General features: G+C 53.7%; 2 protein-coding genes across 3 annotated transcripts; both read left to right on the plus strand.

Moving 5' to 3' along the window:
• Nucleotides 1–312: 312 nt before the first annotated feature.
• On the plus strand, nucleotides 313–16,361 carry CD320 (CD320 molecule). Of its 2 annotated transcripts, none has more exons than XM_087922902.1 (5): nucleotides 313–525; nucleotides 2,600–3,046; nucleotides 6,302–6,361; nucleotides 7,764–7,909; nucleotides 16,306–16,361. In XM_087922902.1, exons 1-4 carry the CDS (start codon nucleotides 315–317, stop codon nucleotides 7,889–7,891), a joined length of 846 nt encoding a protein of 281 aa, XP_087779028.1. In that variant the 5' UTR covers nucleotides 313–314; the 3' UTR covers nucleotides 7,892–7,909; nucleotides 16,306–16,361. The 2 variants fall into 2 exon arrangements, with proteins under 2 accessions (XP_087779028.1, XP_087779029.1); XM_087922903.1 differs by lacking the exon at nucleotides 16,306–16,361 and adding an exon at nucleotides 9,733–9,920 and having other exon boundaries at nucleotides 395–525.
• On the plus strand, nucleotides 11,703–16,361 carry LOC113452819 (potassium voltage-gated channel subfamily V member 2-like). Its single transcript, XM_026724295.2, has 2 exons — nucleotides 11,703–13,241; nucleotides 13,756–16,361. The coding sequence occupies exons 1-2, from the start codon at nucleotides 11,991–11,993 to the stop codon at nucleotides 14,002–14,004; spliced, it is 1,500 nt and encodes a 499-aa protein (XP_026580080.1). The 5' UTR covers nucleotides 11,703–11,990; the 3' UTR covers nucleotides 14,005–16,361.
• Nucleotides 16,362–16,908: the final 547 nt, after the last annotated feature.

A 16,908-nucleotide genomic window follows, 5' to 3' on the forward strand; every position in this document is an offset into this window, starting at 1 on the left:
AAGACAGCCGCTGCCATCTGGGAGGGACCCTGGCCGAAGCTTGTCCCGGAAAGCGGGCTGCCGAGCACAAGCCGAAGACTTTCGTCGGTAGACTGCTCCTGAAGCAGGGGGCTCTTCTTTGCTGTTTCCCCCCACGCCAAATCCCAGCGAGTGGGGGGAATCGGCTGAGCCCAGGGGCGGGGGAAGCAGCTGGAATTGCCTCCCCAGACTCAGCAGCCTCGATTTGCAACCGGCAGCCGCCCCCACCGGGACTCCGCCGTGCAAAGGACCCGAAGCTCACGCCGCGGATCCTTTCCCGCGGGGAGAGACTGCGCATGCGCTTTCTAACCGGCTGCACGCTTCCTCCCCTCCGCACGCGCGACTCGGAGGCGCGGCTCCTCCCCCCCGCCCGCGCCTTCTTCGCTATTGCGCAGGCGCGCTCCTTCTTCGGCGGGTTGCACGCTGGCCGGGCGTTCAGTCGGTCAGGCGGCGGCCGCGGAATCATGACGCGGTTTCTTCTCTTCTTGCTGCTGAATTGGGAGGCCGGTGAGCGGAGGGAGAGTGGGAGGAGGGAGAGTGGGAGGAGGAGGAGGAGGAGAGGATTTTTTTCCCACACAACGGGCTCATTCATGCCCTCAAACACGTCCCGCGGGCGCCGATTGGTCGAGCCCCCATCCCCGGCCCCGCCCAGCAGGCGGCCATTGGCTGTTCTGCCGCCCCACCTCCTCTGGGCTCGTTTTCCACGCCCCCGGGCCGCACGTGCGCCGATGCCCCCTCTCGTGCGTCCCCCCGCCCGCCCTTTTCCAAGGTCAGAGGTGAGGCCGTTGCCTGGTTGCCAAGGGGAACGGGCCTACCTGCCCAAGGGGGGAAAGACGAGCCTTCCTCTAGTTAAAGACACCCCCCCAAAAAAATCCCAGAGTCAAAAGTTTTTGCAGCGACCTGAAAGGCTTAAATGAAACGCTAAGAGGGCGGGGGATGTAGATTTAGCCCACCCCCGCCCCAGCTTCTCTTAGCAGGTGCATTTGTGCAGTATTTGCCTCGCTCCTTGTGGCTCCTCTCCTCATGCAGGAGTCCTTAGTCTGGCTCCCCGCGCTCTTTTCATTGATCTCTTTCAGTGCCTCGGGAAGGGTTGGACTCCCAGACCCAGAAGCCTCAGCCAGGGCCGTCTCAGTCCAGCCTTCCCAATGGAGGCCCAGGATTCCCACTGCCCCCTCCTCCCCCCGCCTTAGATCCTTTGCATTTCAGACATTGGCCTGGAATGGTCTCGGCTCTAGTCCCCTGCTTGAGCAGCGGGTTGCACTAAATGACCTCCGAGGTCCCTTTCAACCCCGTCCTGTGCTTCTGTAAGGGTCTCCTGCGTCAGCAGCGGGTTGGGCTAGAAGACCTCCAAGGTTCTTTCTGCCTCTCATTTTCTCATTCCCATAAGGGCCTCCGGCTTGAATGAGGTGGAGATAATCTCTGAAGTCCCTTCCAACTCTGTCCTCCTAGCAGCAGGTTGGACTAGATGACCTTCAAAGGTCCCTCCCAGCTCTGTTATTCTGTGAAATGTAATACTTCTGCATTTCCTTCTGCAGATGAGGATGGGCTCTGGATCCCTAGATTGGAGGGGTCCCCTTTGGGCCTTGGCTTATAGCCCCCCCCCCATCAACCAAAGGGGGTTGGGGCTGCCCCAGCTCTTTTAACCCCCCCTCCCCTCCTTTGCTTCGATTCCCTCCCCAAAGAATAAGTGGGGAGCAATTAAGCCACTGCAAAATAATTAGCACCCGAACCTAATTAGAGATTAAAATACAGCAGCAAAAGCTTTGCAAGCATTGATTGTGTGCCCCTCCCCAAAAAGATGGTCTCTAACACCATCTCCAAGGAGGGGGGCCCCCCTCACCCCTTCCCCATTGATGCTGGTCCCTTCCACCCTTCCCAGCCTGGGGGGCTTCTCAGAGGAGTTCAGGTTTTGCATTGATTGACAGATTGCCATCAAGTTTGCTCTCAGCAACGGGATCTCCAGGTGTGCCACTGAGGCTTCACAGGATCCAGGTTTTCCAGCCCAGGAGTTTCTTTTAGGAAAAACCCAGATTGGCCTCGTAGGAAGACTTGTGCTTGTGAGCTGCCCAGGATCACCATGGGAGGAAGGCAGCCGTAGAAGTATATATCTGAATAAATACAGCCCTACGACCTCTTGTTAGAGTCACACTCTCTAGCTGTGATTTGGGTTGGTCCACAAAACATTGTTTTATTTCACCCTGCCAACAAAATAAATAGTGGTTAGTTAATGATTACTTCCCTGGTAAAGATTCAAGGTCAGAGTTGCAAGAAGCGCTTTTCTGGAGGGGCTACGGTGTGTTTCTTGAAGGGCCATTGTACAGGATTCACCGTTCTCCTGTTTAAGCGGGGGGCTGGACTAGGAGACCTCTGAGTTCCCTTCCAACTCTCTTATGTAAAGAGTGAGTCACTGGGCCGAAAGACTTGCAATGAGGGGGCGGGGGGAAAGGCAGAGAATATAACTGAATTTACTCCATTCCTTTTGATTCTTGCACTTTCATCCTTTTTCGACACCTTTGCCTCTCTTCCAACATCTGATCAGCCTCCTCCACTCGCTGTTTTCTCTCTTCCTTTCTGCCTGCAGGCCTCTCCTCTTCCTCCTGCCCTCTCGAGAGCTTCCAGTGCCAAGGGGGAGGCCAGGTGCCGCAGTGCCTAGGCTACGAGAGGCAGCCCAGCTGCCAAGATGACACGAACAGGTGCCAGCAGCCGGGAAGCCTCTGCAGGAACCACACCTGTCGGTGCGGTAACAGCGGTGGGCCCTGCCTCCCATTTGAACGGTTTTGCGACCAGCACCTGGATTGTCCAGATGGTTCAGACGAGGCCAAGTCCCTTTGTGCGTCCCCGGCGGGCCTGCGCGAGGAGGAGGAGGACGACTGCGAGAGCACCGAGTTCCGATGCCACCCGGGGGCCGAGTGCTTCCCCCTGTCCTTCAAGTGCGACGGCCACCCGGACTGTGAAGACGGAGCCGACGAAGAGAGCTGCGGCACGGATTGGCCAGAGACTCCAAGGACCCCACAAATAACCCCCCAAGGTGGGCTGAGCTGTGGTCCGATTTTGGGGTGCCAAACGGCGTTTCTGCTGGCCGGTCTTTTGTTGAATTGCAACTTCGTTTTGTAGGCAATCCGGAACGAGCTACCTTTGCCCTCGTGGTGTCCGCTTGCTGAAGCTGCACCTCGCTCGCTGTTCGGTTATATTTTGTATTTCGCTGTACGCCGCTTGTGATTATATGCTCTTTATAACTCCCAATCAACCGGGTTAAAGTAGTCTGTAGATTAGAAATATGCCTTGTGTAGCTGGCTGGGAACGAGAGACGCTTGGGGGCAACTCCTGCCAATGCTTTTTGCTCTCTTTTTTTTTTCCCTCTACATTCTGCATTATTTTTAACCAGAAAGAAATTAGCAGGATGGGACTCTGTTGCTTCCCCTGTTGTTCCTGCATATATCTTCACCCTGTGCTTCATTTGGGGAGAGATGAAGGAAGTTTAGAAGCTCCCGTGAGAATCCCACCCTCCGCGGTGGTTTCCCCCCTTTGGGCAGAGCCGTGTCCTTGGCACCTGGAAGGGCACAATGGCATCTCCTGGAGGAGGCTGCCAGCCAGGTTCTGCCAAATTACCTTAGAATTTGATTTAGAATTACTTGAGATTTCAAGGTATTCTGAGGGAGCCTGCAGAGGTTACCACGTCCCTCTTTTTTTATTATTTTTTTAACAGCAGCACGAAAAATGGGTGTGTGCCCACCCTGCGCCCAGTTCTAGTGCTGAAATAAAGTAAATGGGAGCATTTGGGCATCTGCGTTCTGTTCATTCTTCTCATCTCCGGTGCTGATTCGGGATCAGTTCTTCCCTTCTGTAAATCTGTTCTTATCTTTTGCATTGGGCTGATTTGGAGAATGCCGGGAGAGAGAAAAATTAAATTTCACCGCCCAGACCTAAAGCTTGCTGTCTTTGGCTCTTGGGGTGGGAGTCCTGAATTTCCGGCTTCTACACCGGGTTCTGCCTGGGCCAGAGTCCACCCAAGGGATCCACAGCAGGGAGTTTGCCAACGACTGCGGCCCACTCCCCTTACATTCTGACCCTGGCTCTTCCCCTTCCCCCCTCTTTCCTCGGGGTGACTTCTGCTGCCTTCTGCTGCCTCTAAGTAATTGGGAAGCTTAATTCAGTATCTCTCTAATCTTAATGCCTTTAACTCTTAATCCACATCTGTCATTTACGGGGGTTGGTGTAAATTGGACTTGACAGCGTTCCCCTTTCCTTTCTTGGCCTCATTCCCTACCCCCTTTGGTGTGCCGAATGCCGCTTGTCCCACCTACGTGCAAAAAGGACAGGCGCGTTTTCGGTCTCTCCTGTTCCTCACATCTTTGCTTAGGCGCGTCTTTAAACCCACCCTGCTTTTAAAAGACCCTGCCCGAATCCTGCTTTTAGCCAAACCCTATCAGAATACATATCAGGATATCCTGAGATTTTTTTTTTTTTTTTAAAAAACCTTTCCTTACAAGATGAATTTAAGAAATAAATAAATGAAATCGGGAGAAGTCCAGTAGCACGTGTTCTGACTTTTTTTAAAATTTTATTTAAAAATGAAAACAAGCTGCAGATCGAGGAAGTTCTGCCTTTTCGTAAACGTTGGGGAAATTCGATTAAATGCTGTTAAATCCCTTTGGAGGTTTTTGCCCCTCCAGACTTAAACCCAGCTCTCTGCCTTACACGGAGATGCTTGAAATAGTCCGGCTGCCTCCCCTCCGACGTGGGTCTCTTGGCCCTAAATGTGCTGACAGGACCAATGTCCAAGGCAGGGCTGTCCCACCTGGGCCCCTTCTGCGAGTTGAAGTCCACAGGTCTTAAAGGGGCCCAGGTTGGACACCCCCCTGATCTAAAGGTTGCATCCCCAGATCTGGGTAACCGCGGTCCCCGTAACCCACCGGTGGGACGCACCAGGGCCGTTCAGGGAGGCGGCTGATGGCCAGCCTGCCGGCCTGAGAGGAAGAATCCAGAGGGAAGGCGCTTGGTCCTTGGAGGGTCTGACTATTTATCGCCTCCCCGAGTTGCACAATCATTCCGGTTTGGTCTGACCTGACTCCCCCAAATTTTCCCAAGCCATAAATAACTGCTTGCAGCAATCGTGAGTTCCTCCCAGGATGTCTGTTTTTGTGAGATACCTCGATGAAGCCGGCTGGTCTTTTTTTCTGTTTTTGCATCCTGGTGCTTCTGTTTGTTTTGTTTCCTGTGTTATGTTTTCCTCCTGGGCCCCTTGTCCTCCTCAAAAGGCCTTCTGACTTGGATGGCCTCTCGGTTTCTCGGTGTGTCAGCCCCTCTCCACGGCCCCGTCTCTCTCCAGATTGCTTTGCTAAGCTCCTCGTGTCTGTTTCTTTCAAGGAGCGAATTGTTTCTTCTGTACGTTAGCCCATTTGAGGTACCCAACGCTTCCCTGTTCTGCCCAGGGAAAGGCTGTAAGAATAAGAGTTTCATAGAGATGGATGGATGGATGGATGGAAAGTGATAGGTAGGTAGGTGGGTAGGTAGGTAGATAGATAGATAGATAGATAGATAGATAGATAATAGAGAGAGAGAGATGTAGGTAGGTAGATAGATAGATAGATAGATAGATAGATAGATAGATAGATAGATAGATAGATAGATAGATAGATGATAGATAGATAGATAGAGAGAGAGAGAGAGAGAGAGAGAGAGAGAGATAGATAGATAGATAGATAGATAGATAGATAGATAGATGTAGGTAGGTAGGTAGGTAGATGACAGAGATAGATGATAGATAGATAGATAGATAGATAGATAGATAGATATAGATAGATATAGATAGATGGATGGATGGATAGATAGATAGATAGATAGATAGATAGATAGATAGATAGATAGATAGATAGATAGATAGGTAGATGATAGGCAGGCAGGCAGGCAATTGGATGGATGGGTGGATAATGATGGATGGATGGATGGATAATAAAAGAAATGAATAGATGATCGGTAGATGATGGATGGATGGATAGAGATAGATAATGATGGATGGGTAGGTTAGATGTAGATAGATGATAGAGAGAGAGAGAGAAAGATAGAGATAGATAGATGATTGACAGAAAGAGCAAGAAAGAGATTAGCACAAGTCATGAACTCAACATACTTAAATGCATCTCTGTGCTAGTCTCTTTATTTTTTTCCCACAATTCATCCTTAATCCCATCCTAACATGGAATAAAATTCCGTTTTTATTTATCCCCCCCACACACACACACACACACGTGTATTACATTAATGTCTGTTTTTTCTTCGACAGGCAGCCCTGTTCCCCCAGAAACCCCTTCACTGGACCTCTTGACCATCATGGCCATTGTCGGTGAGTCAGACCGGCCAGGCGATCTCCACGTCCCACCCCCACAGAATTGGCAAAAGGTTCTGGTTTGCAATGCCGAAACGGCCTCACGAAAGGAGCAGGCCAGCCATCCTTGGCTTCGGGGAGGGTGGGGGGGTTATCCCTTGCTCAGCGGCCTCTGGGCAGGAGCGGAGGCTGATCCGGGGGTACAGATAGTCCTTGACTTATGACCACAGGGAAGTCCAAAACCGCCACGGCTAAGCAAGACAATTAGGAGGTGGGTTTTGCTCCATTTTACGACCTCGCCACAGTTGTTAAATGAATTGTTCAGTTAGTCCGATGGTTCGATGAATCTGGCTTCCCCCATTGATTCCACTTGTCTGGAGGTCGCAAAAAGCGGTCACGTGACCTCAGGACAGCGCCACCGTCAGAAATCCACCTTTTCGGTGCTGTTGTAACTTCGAGTAGTCGCTAAACAAATGTTTGGTCAAGGATTCCCCAATCGATTTCCATCAACCTGGCACGAAACACACGGGGCGGCAAACGCCATTTTGGGTTCGGTTACGTGGAAATACTGTGGAAATTCCTGCTTTTGGGAGTCTCCGTGAAAACGATCGTTCATTAAGATGATTAAGGCCATGTATTATCAACAAACCACGAAGGGGATGGTAAATGGAGATATGACTGAAAATATCAAGAAGGGAACAAGGCCAGGATGCCCCTTGTCGCCTTTACTGTTTGTGCTGACGTTAGAAGTACTAAATAGAAATATCAGACTAAAGGAGATAAAAGGTATGGAAATAAAAAAAGAGGGAAAAATATAAGCTACAGGCATTTGCAGACGATTTTGTTTTTATTCCAGAAAAGCCATTAGAAACAGGACCTAAGTTAATAAGGATACGATATCCTTATTCACCTCCTTAATACTATATGATGCGGGAGCTATTTTATCGATGGCTGGAGAATAAATATGGAAGTCAGAAAATAAAGAAGGCTAGCGAGAAATAGTGAGCATGTGGATAGAACAGTTAAGATGGGGATTGTCAGAAGAAATAGATATATTATGTATATATCCGTATTAAGTAAAAATAGAGTATTAAAGCTGAAGTAATGAATATGTAGAAACTGTAATTGTTGTTGCATAAGATATTTGTACCCAGATGACACACTGTTTAAACCAGAGGCCCCCAAACGTGGCAACTTTAAGGCTGGTGGACTTCATAGCTAGCTGGAGAATTCTGGGAGTTGAAGTCCACCAGTCTTACAGTTGCCAAGTCTGGGGGCCCCTGGTTTAAATGGAAGATGGATTGTTCAATGGGAAATGACCAGGGGTTGGTGGGCCTCTCCCTCCCGTGGCCATTCCAGGAACGAGGCCACGTTCTGACGCTCCCCTCTCCCCTCTCTCTTCCCTCTGCCTCTCTTCCAGCACTCCTGATCACCGTTGTGGCCGCAGCAGGGATCGCCCTGTGGGTCTCCAGGAGCGGCAAGGGCCTCCTTGGCCAGATGCCCCCCAAAGCAGCTTTCAAGCAGCTAGTCCTAGCCGAGCACCTTTGAGATCAGCCGGCCAGCCAGGTAAGCCCCACCCCCACCCCCAGATCTGATTGGATGGCCTTAGCCGGACTTTCTGTCCCTGGGAAGCTTCAACGCCGGGACCCCCACCCGATTCCCTCTCCGCCTTCTGCACCTGCCGCTTCCCGTCCCCAAGGACTTTGCCTGGCTTGGGGCTGGACCCCTTTACGTTCTCCTTTACTACGCCGTTACGTCCCGTATGTTCAGCTCGCCTCTTGTGTGATTAGCATCAGAATCAGAATTCTTTTATTGTCCAAGTGTGATTGGACAGACAAGGAGTTGGTCTTAGTGCCAATGCTCTCGCCCTTGGGTGCCACCAGCGGAGAGCGCGATGTTAAAAAAAACAACCAGTCTTTTCTTGAGGTGGGTGTTGGGAGAACATGGCAGTGTCCCGGTTCTGCCCTGGACCCCCTCGGCCCGGCGGTTTCGGGAGTGGCACCCCAAGGAAGCAAGGCCCAGGCAGTTGGCTGAGGTCCACTCTTCCCTTTTTTGTAGGGGGGCGGGGCGGGTGGGGTGGGACACGGCTTCCCTCTCGGTCGTCTCCTCCTGGGGCGTCCATGCAGATCCTCAAATCATCCAAGCAGCTTCTTCCATTCTGAAGAATTCCCCATCCTCTTAAGTCCGGGGGTCTCCAAACTTGGCCACTTGAAGGCCGGCGGACTTCAGCTCCAAGAATTCCAGAAACTCTGCTGGCTGGGGAATTCTGGGAGTTGAAGTCCGCCGGCCTTCAAGTGGCCAAGTTTGGAGAGCCCTGCTCCAAGTCCCGGTTGTCCCCCAAAGTGCTTTCTCGACAGGCCGTTGGACTTCCTGCTTTTTTTCCTTGTCGATGTTTCGCTTCTCGTCCAAGAAGACGTGTTTTCCCAGTGAACCCAGTCTTATCGGGGCAACCTGGCCTATGGGGTGGAGCCTCTTGCTTCCAGTTTTGCCTTTCAGCCCCAATCCGGGAGCCTTCACAGGCTTCCGCCACAAACTATATTTTGCGCTGAATTTCTATTTTACCGACAAAGAAATAAAGAGAGACCTATTTCAAGCTATTTAGCTCTCGTGAACTCGCCCTCCTCATCCAAGTGGTTTCTTCTGCTCTGACTGGGTGGTGAGGAAAACCATAAAACCTTCCGTCCTTCACCCTTCGTTCGGAACTGAAGAAGCTTCTTGGATGAGAAGCCAAAAGTCCCAAAGCCACCTTGGGGATTTCTTGGATGCGAAGGGAAAACTTTTCAAGGCAAAAAAAAACCCCAAGGCAGTCCAGCTGCCATTTCCAAAGGCCCCTTTTGGGGTGCAGAGCCCGGCCTCCCCCACTCTGCCGTCTGCGTTCTTTTTCTGACATTCTCTTCAGCCAGAAAAGCGAAAGCCTGCGTAGGAGAAGGAACGTTGTTGTGTCTGGCTTTCTACCCCAGCGTCAAATCCGCCCCCCTTCCCCAATTCTCAGGCACTGAACGGAGCTGCCTCGAAGCTTCTGTTAGAGTTTGAAGCAGAAATTCAAGTCCAGGAAACGCCCAGGTGACCGATTCGGCAGGATCCGTTCCCTTCTTGATAAACAGAACAATATGAGTAAAGTTTACAAGATCATTTGTAGATTCTTAGCCAAAACACCACCAGCAGCAGCTCACAGCAGATACCAGTTTCTCGCAAGCCAAGCAGGTTAGTGTCTCTTTCACCTTCGAGCCGAGCCGAGAGCAGAGCTAAACCAGGCCCAGGCTCTGCCTTAAGGTTTCAGACCCAGTTCAGCTCTCCTGGGCTGACCTGGTTACCAAAGCTCCGTTCCAGGTCACGAATCTCCTCTGACAAATGGCCTCCCGGTCTCTTCTCGCCTTCCTTTCTTGCAGGAAGTCGCTCCTTGCTCTGTCCCAGGAAGGAAATCCTTGGGCCTGAAAGGCTGCCAGCCCTGCTGGGGACTCCTTGCCGGAGCCGAGACACAGAAGCCACACGGCCCGCAGGCCGTCGACGGAATCCACCTCCTATGGGGGCAAATTAAAATGGATTTGATCCTTCAAATACATCTGGGTGTCTCTCGCCGCCTGCTTGGGCCTGTCCTTCCACAGCAGCTCCAGGCCGAATGCTTCGCTCGGAGGAGGCCCTCAGCTGGGCACACGGATCCCAGCTCCCTTTCTCGGGGTGCTGCTCCTGGGCTGGGGGGCTGGGGGGTGACTGTTTTCTCCTGTTGGTGAATCCCCTGCCTCCAGGGGCCGTGGGGGCTCCCTCTGTGGAGGTCTTCAAGAAGTGGCCGGACTGCCGTCTGTCTGAAATGCTGCGGGAGGGGGGCGGGTTCCTGCTTGAGCAGGGGGTTGGGCTAGAGGACCTCCAGGGTCCCTCCCGGCCCCGTGAATTCTGTTATTCTCCACTTCTGGAGATTTGGGAAGGGCTGACACGGATTCTTCTCCCAGGGCTTTTCCTGTTGTGCTGCCCTCGGCCTGGTGGTGGAGATGGCCGCGTCCTTAAATTGCGTGGTGGTTGAGAAGGTGAGCTGTTTTGGGGCAGAAAAGCCCCCCACACACACACACACACACACACATGCACACATTCCCCCATGTCTTGCCCAGCTTGGGGGCCCTGCTTGTCCAGCCCTGGGGTCAACCCTCTTGTCTCGAGTGTGAGCGTTAAAACCATTTCCCAACCTTCCTGGGCGCCTGGCTGCTTTTGTCCTCCTGGAGTCTCCCCACCCCCGCCCCTTACAGCGTCCCCTCCCCACCCCTTCCCCAGACCCCTCCTCTCTCCATCTTTCCATCCCAGCCGGCCTGCCTTTTGGGGCCGCCTTCCCCTCCCCTGGTCCAAGGGCTCACCCTGACACCAGCCTCAAGAGGGCCCCGGCCAGGAACGCCGCGGTCCTCTGGGACTTCTTCTTCTTCTTCGAGAGCCCCGGGGTCTGCAGCCGGGGAAATCCTGCTAGCCCCCCACCCACCTTGGAAGGACTCGCCGCGGTCCAGCCGCCACCACCACCACCCATTTTGTGAGCCCGGGTAAAAGTGCCACCACCTTCTTTTTTTTTTTTTTTGGAAAACAGTTTTATTGGTTTTTTAAACAAACAGACAAAAACAGACCAAACATAAAAGCACCAGCTCTCTTCCGTACCTGTATACAAACGGTGTGTCGGTTGGTTCATCAGTTTTGTGCATCCATTTCGTAGTCTCGATTACGGTTACGTTACATAATAGCCCTTATTTTCAATCCTAACTTCTATATCCTCATATCATTGTTTAAAAAAAATTCATTTGACTATACTTTTATTCATTCGTACTTTATGAGATAGCTAAAATTTAAGTAATTTATTCTATAACCAATCATATAATCATGCCAATTCTATCCTAAAAAAAACACACCACTTTATAGACATAGTATCTAATAACAAAAGAAAAAGAAAAAAGAAGAATATTCCTTATTATCTAAAATTCTAAGTATTCTATTGTCATATTTCATCATCTAGCCATTGATAGAAAAGGTCCCAAATTTTATAAAATGGTTTATCTTCTTGCTCTCTAAGAGAGCAAGAAGATAAACGATTTTATAAAATGCCAGCACCTTTTATAAAGTGCTTTTATAAATTTTATAAAGTGCCAGCACCGTTGAGCATCTCAAGCAGGGGTCTCCAACCTGGGCCACTTGAAGCCTGGAGGACTTCAACCCGCTGGGGAATTCTGAGCGTTGAGAGGCTTAAAGTGGCCAAGATTGGAGATCTAAAGCAGAGACGGGCAACCACGTCAACATTACAACCTGTGGACTTCCCAGAATACCCGAGCCAGCGTGGTTCCCCCTGGTGGACACACCCAGGAGCCCTGGGTCAAAAACACCCATTGGAGATCAGAGAGGCCCATCCCATCCGCCCAGATTAGCTCCTTGGGTTGACATCTTAAGAGCCCAATCGGATTAATCCTTGTAAGGAGCTCAGGAGCAGCTGCTTCCACCTCCACCCAGTTCCATCGCTGGGACTCGGTGGCTTTGTGGGGCTCCGCCGGGCTGGCGGTCCCTGAGCTCCAGCGGAGCTGCTAAGAGCCCCCCGGAGGCTCCACGGCAGTCAGCAGAACCCCAGTTCTCCCCTCGAGGCGTCAGCCACGGATGGTGGCCGCGCGAGGAGCCCTCGGCCAGCACCATGAGGCCGACGGCGCAAAGGCGGGCCAGCCTCTCGGCCAACATGAAGTTCGGGGTCTGTCAGAAGTGCTGCCGGAGCCCCAAGGACGTGGACCTCTTCATCCCCTTCTCTCAGGAGAAGCTGGTCAAGCGGTGGAGCTCCCTGGACAATTTGGCCGACCGGGCCCAGGACGGCGATGACCTTCCCCACCTGGGCGATCCGCGTTTCTTGTCCCTGAACGTCGGGGGCCAGCACTTCCACATCGCCCTCCCAGCGGCGGCCAGGTACCCGCTCACCAGGATCGGGCGTCTGGCCACCTGCACGGACCCCGTGAAGCGTCTGGCCCTGTGCGACGACTACTCGGTGCCGAGGAAGGAGTACTTCTTCGACCGGGACCCTCTCGTCTTCCACTACGTCTTCCACTTCTACCGCAGCGGCGTCTTGTGGCTCCTGACGGAGTTCTGCTCGTCCAGCTTCCTGGAGGAGATGGACTACTGGGGGATCCACCTGAAGTACGCCCAGCGGTGCTGCCGGAGCCTCTTTGAGGAGCGGCACGACGAGATGGTGGAGCACCTGAAGATCCAGCGGGAGCTGGAGGCCGAGATGGAGACGGGGGAGAAGGGGGAGCAGTTTGAGGGGAAGTGCCTGGGAAGGTTCCGGAAGGCCATCTGGAACCTGATCGAGAACCCGTACTCCTCCACCCTGGCTAAGATCACGGCCATCTTGTCCAGCCTGTGCGTCCTGCTCTCGGTGGTGGGCATGTCCCTCAGCACGGTGAAGGAGATGCAGGGCACGAGCAGCAAGCGCTGCCTGGAGGGCCTGGAGACGGCCTGCGCCGCCTTCTTCACCCTGGAGTACCTCCTGCGCCTGGCCTCCACCTCCAGCCTGCAGCAGTTCCTCCGGGCGGCCTTCAGCGCCATCGACCTGGTCTCCATCCTGCCCTTCTACATCCAGGTGGCCGTCGAGTCGCTGGGCGAGGAGGACGCCAAGGACGCCGAGGAGCTGCACCAGATGCGCAACGTGGGCAAGCTGGGCAAGATCCTGAAGCTGATCAAGCTGATGCGCATCTTCCGCATCCTGAAGCTGGCCCGCCACTCCACGGGCCTGAGGTGCTTCGGCTTCACCCTGCGGCAGTGCTGCCAGCCGGTCTGCTGCCTCCTCCTCTTCATCGCCATGGGCATCTTCACCTTCTCCGCCCTCATGCACTCCGTCGAGCACGACGTCCCCGGCACCAACTTCACCAGCATCCCCGACGCCTGGTGGTGGGCGGCCGTAAGTCAGCCTTTCCTGCGCGCACGACCCCACCCACCTACCCGAGGGGCTCCCGGTCATCACAGCAGCAGGGCTGGAAGGGGCCTCGGAGGCCTTCTAGTCCAGCCCCCTCCACTTGTGCAGGAGACACCGTCGTACTCCAGAGCAACGGCCGCCCGGCCTCCTCTGAACAGCCTCCAGCGACGCAGCCGTCGCAGCTTCTGGCGGGCGGTGGGTGAAAGTCCCAGGCTGCTTTTTGGCGCCTTTCCACCCGGGGTTCCTTGCCCTGCCCCTCCCCTCAAGTCCCCCGGAAGATTGTCCTCCCTCCCCTAGTCGTTCTCCTCGTTAGGCTGGGCAGCCCCAGTTCCCTCCATCCCTCGCGTGGTCCAGGCGCCCCCGGAGCCCCGGGCCTCTTTGGGGCGGAGGTCTCCTTTGGGATGGAGAGGAGGCCCCGAGCCTCAGGTGAGTTGGCTTCGGCTCAGGAGGGCCTCTCCCCTTCTCCTCCTCCTCCTCCTTCCCCCTCCCCCCGCTGCAGGTGAGCCTCTCCACGGTGGGCTACGGGGACACGGTGCCGGACACCTTCCTGGGCAGGGTGGTGGCCTTCGGCTGCATCAGTTTCGGGATCATCCTCAACGGGATGCCCATCTCCATCCTCTACAACAAGTTCTCCGACTACTACGCCAAGCTCAAGTCCCACGAGAACAAGGCCAGCGTGGCCCTGAAGACGCCCCGGAAGTACAACCTCCAGGAGAGGCTCTGGAGGAGGGTGAAGCGGTGCTGCTGAGCTCAGCCCAACGGACCCCCCGGCCCCGTCGGAAGCCCCCGATGATAAGCCCCACACCCCCGTGCCAGGCCGGCCTGCTCCCTCGCACCCGGGGCAGCTGGGATCCTCGGCCCCTCCAGATGCTCATCCCCCTCCCCCCCTCCTCCTTCCCTTACAATCGTTCGCTTAGGGACCGTTCGAGGTCCGAGCGGCCCCGAAAAACGTGACTCGTGACCCTTTTTCACAGTCAGTGGCCGTTCCACCATGCCGGCGGTCACGTGGTCCAAATTCAGAGGTTTGGCAACTGGGTCTTATGACGGTTGCTGTGTCTTGGAAGGGCGGGGGGCATGTGATCCCCTTTAACTGATAACAGAGAATCAGAGTTGGAAGGGACCCTGGGGGTCATCTAGCCCAACCCACCCCCCCATCCAAGCCAGAGACCCTACACCATTTCTGACATATTTGCGACCTGGCAAGCCAAGTCCACGGGGGGGCGGGGGGGGGAATGCAGATTCACTTAAGGACCTGATGGCTCGCTAAACAGCTACGGCGCTTCACTTAAGAACGGCAGCAGGAAAGGTCACAAAACCGGGCGAAACTCATTCAACAACTGTGCCACTTAGCAACTGTTGGGCTGGATTGTGGTCATAACTGGAGGGCTACAAGCGCCTCTAACCCCAACATCGGTTTAGTCCCCCAGGGCGGTTCGGCTCCTGCCCTGAGGCGCACCTGGGAGCCAGGTATTTGAATTGGCTTGCCAGGCCCCAAGGCCCAAAGGCGGCTTGAAAAGCGCCTGTCCGGGCTTTTACCTGGCTCCCCTGACCCCGCCTTCACCTGCAGGTGTTCTTTTGAACCCCGCCTTCGTTGTTTTCATAAGCAACTCCAGGCAAGGAACCTACCTAACCCGCCTCCTCTTTTCCTCACCACAACAACCCTGCGAGGAGGGTTGGCCCAAAGTCTCCCGGCCGGTTTTCCCACCGGCTGAGGTGGGACTAGAACTCCCGTCTCCTGGTTTCTGGCCTGGAAAAACACTGGGGGGGGGTGTGGGGGGGGCGTTGTGGCAGGCAGAGCCAATAATCCCGAGCTGGGTCCTGCCTGCCCAGGGACCCCCATAGCGTCCGAGCCCTAAGGCCCGCGGGAAGATATCGGCAGAAGAATTGCCCTTGGGGATGGCGACTGGGGAGAGGTGGCCCTGAAGGCTGGCTCTGCACCGGGACGTTTCAACCTGGGGGAGGTGGAAGAATTGGAGCAGGGGGTTGGACTAGATGTCCTGCAAGGTCCCTTCCAACTCTGTTTATGCTCTCCTATATTCTACTCTTCTACGCTCTGTTATTCTACTCTATTACTCTGCTACTCTATCCTACTTGACTGCTCTTACTATTCTACAACTGTATTCTACTCTACAACTCTATGCTACTCTACTACACTTTGCTACTACACCCTTCGTCCTCCACCAGAATCCCCCAGCCGGCCTTGCAGTTAAAATATTTGCCGAATCCGTTTGTCCAGCGTGCCCGTTGGATGCTTTCCTGTGTCAAAGAAACGGTTTTGGAAAGGTGAACTTTTTGGTTTTTTAAATGGATTTCATCACTTGGAAACCTGACACAGCGACCGTCCCAGGGAGCCTTTAGCTGAAGGAGAAAACTGAGGAGAGGCAGAATAAGAGAGTTGGAAGGGAACCCGGGAGGCCTTCTAGTCCAACCCGCTGCCTAGGCAGGAAACCCTACACCCCTTCAGACAAAATGGCTGCCCAACATCACCTTAAAAACCTCCCATGTTGGAATGAGTTTCCATCCGTTGCCTCTTGTCCCGCCGACTCCCCTGGCCCAGGAAGGAGGTGGGCATTGGGGTTGGGGGTGCAGTCCTCCCCTCCGCCCTTCCCTCCCTCCACCCTCAAAATCCACCTTTCCCAGCCGAATGAGCTGATCCTGGGAGCAAAGCCCCCCCTCCCCACAGCCCCTCCCCCCCAAGGATCACCTCCTCCTCCTCCAGATGTTGGCAGCAGCGGAGCACAGGTTGAAATTGGGGAGTGGGGGAAACCTATTTGTTGAATTCCCCATTTCTTCCAGGGTCGCCCCCACATTCTCTGTCCCTCCACTCTCTATCGCACCTTTGAGTTTACAGGGAAAAACGCCATTTGCTGGTGCCAGGTGAGTCACAGGTGAGCTCTCCCTGCCCAGCAATACTCCTTTCCGCGCCCAGATGCCACCTTCAGCGCAAGGCTGCCAGACCAGGAAAGGACGCAGACACGAAACACACACACACACATGCAAACAACACTGGCTTTTTCCGCAGTATTACCGGTTTCCTTGCCAATTTCAGGGCCAGTGGGAGTAACGTAGACCGGAATACAGACAAAATGCAGCCACAAAACACACGAGAAAGAAATTTTGCAAGCCTTACCTGGCCCTTCGGCAGATGGACCTGCCCCTCCTCAGCCCACCCACCCCCCTCTCTCCAAACTGACACCCCACTTGGCAATCAAAAAAGCAACAACCGAAAGCTTGGAAGTGGTTTGCGTTTAATGTGGAGACGGCAAGGAGGCCCGTGGCAAAATCATCATCATAATAAAAAGCAAAATATTTACAAGTCTCGGTGCCCTGGACATTTGTGAAATATATATATATGTGTGTGTGTGTGTGTGTGTTAAGTTTTCACAGGTATTTATATGTATGATATTCAGCGCTGTTTGGGTATTTTCCCACGGTCAGTATAGTTGTGCTTTTAAAGTTGTAGCAACGTTTCGGCAGAATCTCATCTGCCATCATCAGGCTTCTGTACTGTGTTCGTCTGTGAGTCAGACTTTCACAGCCGTTTCTGTTTTAAATTTGGTGCTCGCCTACTGCTGTGCCAGAATGGTTTTTTCTTCATCCTGATTGGTTGGGAGTCTTGGACTGTGTTTATTGGAGTTTGCTGTGTTCTGCT

This window comes from Pseudonaja textilis, chromosome 1 (assembly GCF_049901715.1).
Source record: "Pseudonaja textilis isolate UNSWEBS1 chromosome 1, rPseTex1.2, whole genome shotgun sequence".
NCBI classification, from domain to species: domain Eukaryota; kingdom Metazoa; phylum Chordata; class Lepidosauria; order Squamata; family Elapidae; genus Pseudonaja; species Pseudonaja textilis.

Bases quoted from the DNA above. Each gene is read 5' to 3' on its own strand.
- CD320 (XM_087922902.1), top strand. From the start codon at position 315: ATGCGCTTTCTAACCGGCTGCACGCTTCCTCCCCTCCGCACGCGCGAC. The intron at 3,047-6,301 runs GTGGGCTGAGCT...TTTCTTCGACAG, and splicing joins CCCACAAATAACCCCCCAAG to GCAGCCCTGTTCCCCCAGAA. The intron at 6,362-7,763 runs GTGAGTCAGACC...CCTCTCTTCCAG, and splicing joins GACCATCATGGCCATTGTCG to CACTCCTGATCACCGTTGTG.
- LOC113452819 (XM_026724295.2), top strand. From the start codon at position 11,991: ATGAGGCCGACGGCGCAAAGGCGGGCCAGCCTCTCGGCCAACATGAAG. The intron at 13,242-13,755 runs GTAAGTCAGCCT...CCCCCGCTGCAG, and splicing joins ACGCCTGGTGGTGGGCGGCC to GTGAGCCTCTCCACGGTGGG.